Source organism: Guyanagaster necrorhizus (genome assembly GCF_019112545.1).
Source record: "Guyanagaster necrorhizus MCA 3950 unplaced genomic scaffold BT62scaffold_7, whole genome shotgun sequence".
In the NCBI taxonomy this organism is placed as follows: domain Eukaryota; kingdom Fungi; phylum Basidiomycota; class Agaricomycetes; order Agaricales; family Physalacriaceae; genus Guyanagaster; species Guyanagaster necrorhizus.
The window spans coordinates 13,041-23,227 of NW_025064886.1; the positions used below are offsets into that span (position 1 = coordinate 13,041).

The window sequence follows — 10,187 nt, forward strand, 5'->3', positions numbered from 1 at the left end:
TTTTCTTGCTGGGTTCGGGCCATTCGGTGACCCCAGCCACTTTCACTGGATCCATTCGGATGCTTTCTTTGCTGATGATCACCCCAAGGTACTCCATCTCCAGCACCTCGAATTCGCACTTTTCCGCCTTGAGGAATAGTTTGTGCTTCCTCATCAGGGATAGCACCTTTCGTACCAGGCTCCGATGCTCCTCTTTTGTTTTGGACATAATCAGGATGTCGTCGAGATAAATTGTTACCTTCCCAGTGGAGATGAGGTCCTTAAAGATGTTGTTCATCATCCATTGGAAGGTAGCGGGGGAATTCGTGAGCCCAAAAAACATGACCGTTGGCTCGAACAGTCCTCGATTGGTCCGGAACGCGGCCTTCCACTCGTTCCCCTCCCTGATGCGGACGTTGTTATATCCCCATCGTACGTCAAGCTTTGTGTAGTACTTGGTGCCCCGGAGTTTGTCCATTAGTTCTGAGATTAAAGGTAATGGGTATCGATTTTTGATGGTCATTTCGTTGAGTTTTCGATAGTCTTGGACAGGGTGGAGTTTCCCATCTTTCTTTTTAACGAAAAAGAAGGGGGAAGCCATGGGGGATTTCGAGAGACAGATTCTGCCGCTTGCTAGATTTTCATCTAGGAACTTGTCAAGTTCCTGTTGTTCCTGGTGGCCAAGAGGGTAGGTCTTGCAATCCAAGTTGGCGTTGGCATTAGGAATTAGCTCGATTGCGTGGTCCCAGGGCTTTGGAGCAGGTAATTCGTCAAAGTTTTCTTTTTCAAAAAGATCCTTGTAGTCTTGTGCCCATTCAGGCACCATTTCTTCAAATGTCTTTTCGCTCTTCCCTTCGTTTGCCTTGGCGGCTAGATTATTGGCATGATGAACGGCATGTATGTGGATTTCCTTCTGGAGGTCCACTGCGAGTATGGTTTCTCCATCCTCCATCTCCTCATCCCAGCGATCCTCTGGGTCCTCATCTGGCAACTCAAACGGAATCTTCCTGCATCGGCATCTGGCAAAAGTGATCCGACCGGTCTTCCAGTTAATCAACGGGTTATGGCGGATCAGCCAGTCATGGCCGAGGAAGAGCTCCTTTGTTCCGAGGTCAGTCACAGCCAGATTGATCCGCTCGAAGTGATCTCCTATTGTTAGTCTGAGTTCGATGAACTCTGTGATGGAGCCGGCCTGATTTTTTGTTCCGTCGGCGTTATACACCGGTATTGGGGCCGCTGTTGCCCTGGTCAGGAGCTGGTGCTTGTCGACGAAAGCCCGATTGATTGAGCTCCCCATACAGCCACTGTCAAGGAGGGCGGTTATTTGATACGTGGTTCGAGAGGTTAACGTCTCGATCTGTCCTTTGGTGGTCAGGTCTCGTCCGGGGGTTTTGGTCCTTAGAACGTATTTTTTAGGTCCCCGGAGTTCGTCTAGCCATTCGAGGGCTTGGTGGCGCTTGGCTTTCCTGATTCCTTCAATTAACTCATCCACCACCTCTTCGGCTCTTGCCCGATGAACCCAGTTTCGGAGTACAGCCTTTGCCATTGCTTCGTCCCTGGCATCTTTGATGGCCCTCCACGTCCATTCGGTGTCAAAAGGTTTGAGCCACATGGTGGGACTCTCTGTCCCTGTTCGGCCCGCAGGCATTTGAGTCTTCTTTTGCGATTCAATGGTGTGCTGTGTGAATGGTCGAGGTATATTCGAATGCGTAGTAGGCGACATAGATGTTACTACAGGGATACTATCAGTCTGACTAGTGGCTGTTACTGACACACCATTAGTTCTTTTGGCCAGTCCAGTGGAATCGCTCACTGGCTGGCCCCTTCTTTTACTTCTTCGACCTTGGTTTCCTTCCCAAGGTCCTCCTCTTCCTTTTGGAGCTTGGCGATCTGTGCCCTTATGTCCTCTCGGGTTCTCTTCTTCTTCGGGCAATCCTTTGCCATGTGCCCCTTCTGTCCGCAATTGAAACATTTCCCTTCCTTCTTCATGTGATCGATGTCCATTGGCTTCCCGGTCCCGGTATAAGTCGTGCCGGTTCTGGTCTTCTGTGTGCTGTACGAGGAGGCGGTGGCTGTTGAGGAGCCCGAAGGTTTTCCGGCAGTTTGCCCCGACTTATTTGGGGTTGGCGGGGCTGGCTTTTTGGAGTATTCCTGCAGCGTCGTCGCCTCCGCTTTCTGCCTTTGTCGCTCCTTGTACATCTCAATGATCCGTTCTTTCCATTCGTTGTATCCCACCGGCATCAACATTTTGACGCCCATGGCCGAGATCATCGTGAGGTATGAGGAGGGAACTCCTCGCTTGAGCGCCTCTACCATCCTTCCATCGTTTGCTGTATCTTCCCTGATTCCGGTGAGTTTGGCGAGTCGCTCCAGTTCGTCGAAGTAATCTGTCGCTGCCTTATCCCCCATTTTGTACTCCTTGATCTTCTGCTTGTGAACTTCTTGGACCGCCGGATCAATGAATTTATCGTTTAGCATCCGCTTGAAGACTGGCCACAAGGGATATCGGTAATGTTCCCTAGTGGTGGATCGGAAATTTGGAGAGATCAGGATCCACCACGTTTTGGCCTTGTCTTCTAGGTATGAAGTGGCGAATGCGACCTTGTTCATGTCAGTCCTGATGTATCCAACATAGACCTCAAAATATTGTTCACAGTCTACCAGGAAACGGCCAATGTCGTCTGAGGCCCCCTTGAAGGGGCGGGGCTTTCGGAGAAGGTCGGGGTGACACTGCAGGACATTAGCATTATGGGGTAGCGCGCCCATCGGGTTGGGCCATCCATCGAACGGTGGTTGTCTCCACTCTGCTGGTGGCCCTGGGAATGAATGTAGTGACTGGTCATCGGCGATCGGGCTCCCCTTCGGGTTTTCGATGTGGACGATGACTCCATCTCGCACCGTGAACCCAAGGCGGACAGCTTCAGGATCATCCCAAACGGGTTCCTTCCCACTTGATTCTGCTTGATCCGGGGGTGGTTGTCCTCCGAGAAGCTGGCTCCCTTTGCCGGTCCAGGGATTTTGTCTTTCGACGGTTGGGAATGCCGGGCGGTTCCTTGTCTGAAGGAGCCGAGAAGCCGTGCTTCGGATTGAAGGGCTCTCGTCGGCCCGTCTTCGAATTGAAGGGGCGATGTAAATGGCCCATTTTGGTGGGACGGGAGGGGTATGCGGCATTGGTGCTGGTAGCTTCGGTTTGTTTGGGTTTCGGTATGGGGGTATTGGCATTAGCGGATCTTCTGGGTGCCGCCGGCCATATTCTCCCCATGCATACTCGGTCGCGGCATACTGTAAGATTTTTTCTTTTTCAGTTTTTTCTCCGTACCGGTATTCCAGTCCTAAGGACGTCGCTTGCCAGTGCACGTCCTGCCATAAAAAGTTCCTGCCCTGCTCATACAACTCCTGATACTCCTTGTTCCTCACTCTTTCCAGTTCTTCTCTTAGGGCTTCTTCGTCGGTATCCTCCCCTGCTCGCTCCATTCGTTGCCAGTATGGGTCATCACTGTCCTCCCCGTCTTCCTTGTCGCCCTTGTCCCTGCTGTCCCCTTCCTCGAGGAGGGAACTGATGGGCTGGTCGTAGATAGATGGTATGGGAGGACGAAGGGTCGTCGGGGACTCTTCCGTTGACCTGGGTACTGGGTCCGGCATCTTCTTGGTCGCTAGTACGGGTAATGGGGGGGCTCCTGAGTCGGCTATAGTGTGTTCCCCTGTGCGCTCTCATCTCCTCCAGTTCTCGGCTATAGAGGCTGAAGTGTCGTTGGAACTCGGGGTTGAGGAACTGTCGAGCGATCCTGCTGCCCAGGAATCGCTGGAGAGCCTGGTCGGAGACGTGGGCATTGTCAGGTACTCGGAGCCCATAGGCTCCGAGGACGGAGTCGGCATCCGAGGAGATAGTGTCGGTACGAGCGGGGTATTCGAGGATGACGGGTCGGGGTTCTGCCTCCCTTCTGCGTCTGATGGCCTCGTCCCAACTGACGATGCTGGTGGGCCCTGCCCATGGATCGTCTTCTGAGTCGGGCTCCCTAAAAGGGGACCCTGCGTCGGAGCGGAGCTCATACTCCCTAGGGGAGGCTGACCCCATTCTTTCGATCTCTTCTCTCCTTCTCTGTGCTCTTCCTTGCCTGTCGTATTCTGTGGCCTCGTACTGCTCTCGGGCCTCTTCTCGTACGTAGTCGGCGAGCTCCTCCTGGGTTCTTCTGATTTCTTCTTCTCAATTCTGGTTCTGCTGCTGCTGCTGTACCGCCTCGTCATAGTTGAAGGGAATGGTAATATCCCAGTCAGGGAATATTCGGTGTATAATTCTGTCCTGTGCGGCTCTTCCCCTTTCGCTGGCGGTTCCGACCTCGGGCTCACTTCCCACGTGGAGATGTTGGAAGGGGTCTCCTGCTGCAGAGATGGCAATCTCTGCGTTCGCATAATCAGGGTGGATAGTCCTTCCATGTGGATCGTCGACCCCCAGCCTGCTGACGGACAGGCTGGAGTCGGAGTTGGGCTCGGTGGGGGTCTCGGGGGGGTTCTGGGGGGAGTTAGAGCCTTCGTGGGGTCCCGTAGCCATCCGAGCGGCATCAAGGGAGTCCCAAGCCCGGTTTCCAATCCCTGAGGGAATTGGGGAGGTGGAATGCTCGGGGGATCCTGCTGGAGTGATGTAGTTGGAGACCTCCGCGGGCTTCTGAGCGACGTTTGTCGTCCACGGGTTCCAGAATCCTGTGAGAGCAGGGTGGCGGTTTCTGCTGTGTCGTCAAGGGGGGTGTTGGGGTCCTTCCTCCTCGTGAAGGCTCCCTGGATCCAGGTCGTTATTCCCGGTTTCTGATATGGGTCCCTCTTGCGGGAAGAAGGACGTTCTGGCGGAGGGAGGGATGTCATGGAAAGGTAGGTCAGGGGTTACATTTCGTAAAATTTGTTGGACGTGCTGGAACGCTTGATAGTGCCTGACTATCCAAGCTGCTACTGATTGTCGTCCCTGGCAGAGGGTGATGATGGCGAGAAGTCCGAGTAAGGTTCTAATGATGGAAGCGATAAGCTCGAAGAAGTCGTGGTTTAAGTCGGCAGTTGTTACTGGTGGCATTCGGTTTCTCAGCACAATTGGGCTTGAGAAAGGGAAGGGGAAAGCTTCGAGCTAATTGTTAAGCCCAAGCGACACGTGACAAGACAACACGTGATAGACAGATGTCCCTTTGCACTTCGAGGGATCACCTGAATTCACTTATGATGTTATCGACTCGGTGTGTCACAAGGCCACAGGGTGGCTCGAGAGTAGAGTGGTATGAATATAAACTTTAGCTCGAAGCTGGGGTTTACCAGCGAGAGCTGCCCTACTTAAATACTACTTGGTAGTGTCTAAATATATACAGCTACTTATTGTGTGTTGTCGTGTCCTTTGTGCCCATTGTCCTAGGTCGTCGCTATCATACATAAAAGGTTCGTTGTGCGTTGTCGAGCGTCGTCTCCTTGTCGGATGGTGAATTTGGCCAGTTGTGCTGACTAAGCCTTTTCCCGTTTGCCTTTTAGTGTTATGACTAAGCACGGATAGGGGTTAAAGAAGAAAGTAATGGAAAAATCGTAACAGGTGGTCCAGAGAGAGAGTGTAGAGAGTTATCATCAGTGATGAGACTCCTCTGAGGGCCAGCCTTTTTGCATATGATGACTCCATTCCTAATAGTGAATCCTAGTCAAATGGCTTTAGAGTCATTCTTGACTGGTTCCTTGCTACTCTCTCTAGCTTCATTAGATGATAATTGCCCTCTAAAAAGTTGTCTCTCTTACTTCATTCAGAGATTTCAGAATCCAATCAGTCATAAGAGTTCTTGGGGCTTGAGCTGTATAGACCATAGAGTGGCTTCTCAGCTAGCCATAGTCAAGCAAGAAGGTTGGGTTCAGAGTGTTTGATTAGATGGAGCCATATATATGGCTCATTGTGAAGGAATCAGCAGAGTTGATGGTAGTGGTTGGACTTCATACTTGAAGGCCAGCAATGTCTTGAGCCAGTTCTCCAGGTGCATGCTGTTATAAATGTAGATGGCATAGTCAGTCATGGCATACTGTAAAATATATCTTTGTTTTTCATTATCAGTGGCTGAACATCTCCTTCCCAGAGGGGTCATTAGCCAGCTGACTTTCTTCTATAACATTACTGCCTCTTTCTAGTATAGCATCTCAAACTCCTCTTCTCTTGTCTCTTGAATCATTCTCTCCAGTTCTTTTTTATTTGTGTCTTCATATGCTATCTAGGGATCAGTCATATCAGAGATGTCCTTCTCATCTCTGCTGTCCTCCTTATTCTTCTCAGCTTTGCTGTCCTTTTTGGCCCTGTTGTTCCTGTTGCCCTCCTTGCTCTTCTTGGAGTAGTCAGCAGGTGGCTCATAGCTGAGTGGCTCAGAGGCTTTGAGGGTCACAGAAGAGCTTCTCATTGGTTTCACTTTTGGTTTCAGAAGCAGACTGCTAGTAAGGTCAGTGAGCCCTGACCTAACAGTTTTTTGTTCATGCTCTGTTCTCCTTCACTGCTCAGTTATATTAGCAGAAGTCTGCATAGAAGTTGTTGAGAAAGAGGGCAGCAATATACCTATGAAGAAATTGTCAGAGGGCCTGCTCAGTGACTCTAGCCTCTGGGAATACTCAGATTCCATACTTGGCAAGTATGAAACTGACATCTGAAAGAAGGGAACTGCTGCTGCTGATAGCAGTACTCTTCTTATAGGTCAGTAGAGGGGGCTCATAGTCATCATCATCAATATAGTGGGCCTTGTCTGCTGTGAGAACCTGAGTATTGTCTCAGTGGTCAGCAGACCATAGGTTATCCTCATTGTCAGGGCTCCACTTGCAGAGTTTCTCATCTGAACTCTCTGTATAGAGTCCATAGTGGTCAGATAGAGCTGAGCCCCACTCTGTGGCCTGCTGGCCTTGCTCCTATCTTCTGTATTGAGCTGCATATCAGAGATGCTCATGCTCTTCTTACTGCTCAGCCAGTCTTTGCTCATAGAGCTCTTTGGCCTGTCACTTCTGCTTGAGCTGATCTAGTTGGTTATGAATAGCATTGCTATCAGAATCATACTCTGTTTCTTTATACTTTCTTCTGATGTCATCTGGGAATCCTTAGATTCTATACTCATCAAGTATAGAGCTGGCATCATAGGGAGTATTTGGGGTTGATAGGACTAGACTGGGGGCTGAGAAAAAGAAACTTTCTTAAGAGGTGACATATCTGAAATATCTGTTAACTGCAATTCCTTGAGCATTCTCAATAGAGTCTCTGGCATGATCTTCAATACTGGGCTCATGAGGAGTGATAGAAGAGTCAGAGGATGGTGACTCCTCAAAGGAGTCATCAGAGAGATCTTCATCCTCATAGTTAGGAATGGAGAGTGGAACCCATAGGATGCATGTCAGAGTCTATGAGTTTTAGAATCCTGTGACATCATGATGCTCATCATTTCAGCTAGCTGTTCAAGAAGATCTGACTGGTCAGAGTTCTTCTTCTTTCTGAAGGTCCCCTTTATTCATGTTACCAGGCCTGGCTTTGAGTATGATTCCTGATGTGAGCTAAAAGAAGACTCTGGCAGAGGGAGGGATGTCTTGAAGGAAGAGGTCAGAAGTGACATTATATAGTATCTGCTGGATATATTAGAAAGATTGATAGTGTCTGACTACCCAAGCTAAAATAGATTGATATCCATAGCAAAGTGTGATGACAGCTAATAAGCTTAAAAGTGTTTTTATGATTGAAGCTAGAAGCTTAAAGAATTCATCAGTGAGATCAGTAGTAGTGATGTTGATAGCAGGCATTTGGTCTTTTTTGCTCATGATGAGTATAAGAAAAGGAAAGCCAAAGTCTTAAACTAATTGTTAGGTCTGAATGACACATGCTCTATAACACATGGTAAATAAGTGCTGTATCACATTCATACAATCATGCTTAAGTCCACTTGATGTATTTGTAGATATTATATTCTAAGGTCAATGCAAGTAGTTGACTTGAGGTAAAGTAGTATAATAAAGGATAGTTTGAGACTAGAGATATATGGTGCTGTCTATACTACTTATATATCTCTGGGTCTATTGCTAAATATACTACTACTAATTGTAAGTATCTGTGCTATAGTACTCATTATTCTGTTAAAGCAATGCTACCTACAAAAGGTCTGTTGTGTTGTTGTTAGAGTGTCACTACAAGTCAAGAGACAATGGCTGATTGTGCTGACTAAGATTATCTCACAGTCCTAAGTGCTGGTATAGGTGCTCTGACTAAGCATAAATAGGAGTTAATACTGTGAGAAATGAGAATAAAAGAGAAAAAATTGTAATATATTAAGGCTTTGACATATTATATAATAGTTATATTAGCAGGTAAGAATCTCCAATATACTAATTGAGCATATTGTTCTGTGTTCTTGATGAATGTAAGAGGTTTTCAGATAAACTGTAGTATAGTGTTGACAGCATCCAATTGACCAGAGTTTTGCCTATGCTATTCTTCAATTCTATCAAGAAGACAATTGCCAGATATATCTTGTGGAAGGTAGACACCTGTAGGTAACACAATATGGTTTTTTGTGTTCTTGCAACATTTACCATTATGAATGGCCATATCAATTTCTTTGCAAGTATTAATATAATGATCATGCTGTCTATAGAATCTGCAATTTCCATCCTTCATTACTAGAAAGCTAACAAATAAAGATTGTGAATTTGTTGGAGAGTTTTTACATATCTGTTGCTTCTCTATCTGCATTTGAATGAGCTGCAAAATTTTGTCTATCATAGCCTGCAGGTGCAAAGAAAGTTCAGATGGTTCTTGCTTCATCACTACTGGATCTAGTGCTCTAGTAGGATATAACTGAGATATAACTATAGGTACTAGTGCAACTAGCAACCTAGAGGATTATACATTGCATATTCTGCTCCAGGATAATAGAGTTGAGAGATACTAGCATAGAGACTTTCTCCTCAGTTGGTTTCTTGTAACACAAATTGTGCTGCCTTATATATTTTGTTAAGAGCATAAGAGTCTGAAGAAAAATAGTTAGGTAACTTGATCTGGAGCTGATGCATTATTCCTTCTCATATGTTGTCAGAGAATCTTTTACTAAATAAAGTGCTGATTTCTGAATCAGACAGTCACTTTTTGGCTTCTAAGAACTGTGCTTTAGGATAGAATTTCCTGTAATATGTTCTCAGATTGGCTAGAGAGGAAATTTCATGAGTGTATTTTTCTACTACTCATTTGAGATCCATTTGCTTGTATTTGCAATTGACATCTGCATCTGGATATTGCTTTATGATAGCTTTCTTCAAGTTTTCATAGATACTGTTAGTATCTGAAAATTCTGCAAGGCTTTCTCAGAAGTCTGCCACAGCTACTCCAGAGTAGTGTGTCAGCCATTTCTTCTTTTTCATATTATCAATAATACTGTAACAGACAAAGAGGGCTTCTAAGTCTTATAGATAGCAGAAAAGTTTGTGATCTGGATTGGCTTCATTAAATATGGCAGGAGTACTATATTCTCTTTTGAATAGCATGTGGGAATTCATAGTAACTGGTAGAGCTGCTGGAGAGGCTGCAGATGGATCACTTTGGGTATCTGTAGTTTGTGACATTATGTTTTGCAAAGTATTAAGAGTGTTTAAATATAGGGTGAGTAGGATCCTTGGGAAATATAATTCTTCCTCAGATGTTATTACTGAGGCTGAGTTTTGTCTGGGCAAACTTTATATAGATAAAAGTTTGCTAGTGTCAGTGCTGGGTGTGATGAGATTTAAATGTCTGCTAAATTCAGCAAGATTGAGTTCTTGGTCTGAGTTAAGTGTGAAAGTGTCAACTAGTGCAGGAGTAGTATTTTCAGCAGTATTGTATATCACAGGAAGTGTGTCTGACTGATGGGCTTCTGTAGGTTGTAGACTGATAAGGACTTCTTCCTCTTCAAAAATTTCAAAGAGTTTTATAGTTAATATGTTTAGGTATTAGTTGTAAAAGTCTTCTGAAATAAGGAGTTCTAGGTCTTCTTGCTTTATTGGAAGTGTAGATGAGCTGGAAATAGATTGGTTACTAGTAGAGATATCAGCAGGCTTGGGTTGCAAGTGCTTGGTATCTTTTTGCCACTGTTGGCACTATAAAGTAGTTCAGAAATTTCACAAAGTTGTTAGCTGATAGAGTTTGTTGTGACCAAAGTTTTTTGGAGGAGCAATAGTCAATGATCAAACTAGAGAGATACAGTCTGTTA

The 10,187-nt window shown here is 46.3% G+C and overlaps 1 protein-coding gene across 1 annotated transcript; it reads right to left on the reverse strand.

Moving 5' to 3' along the window:
- Positions 1–8,434: 8,434 nt before the first annotated feature.
- On the reverse strand, positions 8,435–8,623 carry BT62DRAFT_889906 (uncharacterized protein; the record flags this gene model as incomplete). The annotated part of the gene is made up of 1 exon (XM_043183004.1): positions 8,435–8,623. The coding sequence occupies one exon, from the start codon at positions 8,621–8,623 to the stop codon at positions 8,435–8,437; it is 189 nt and encodes a 62-aa protein (XP_043041868.1).
- Between the last annotated feature and the right edge of the window lie 1,564 nt (positions 8,624–10,187).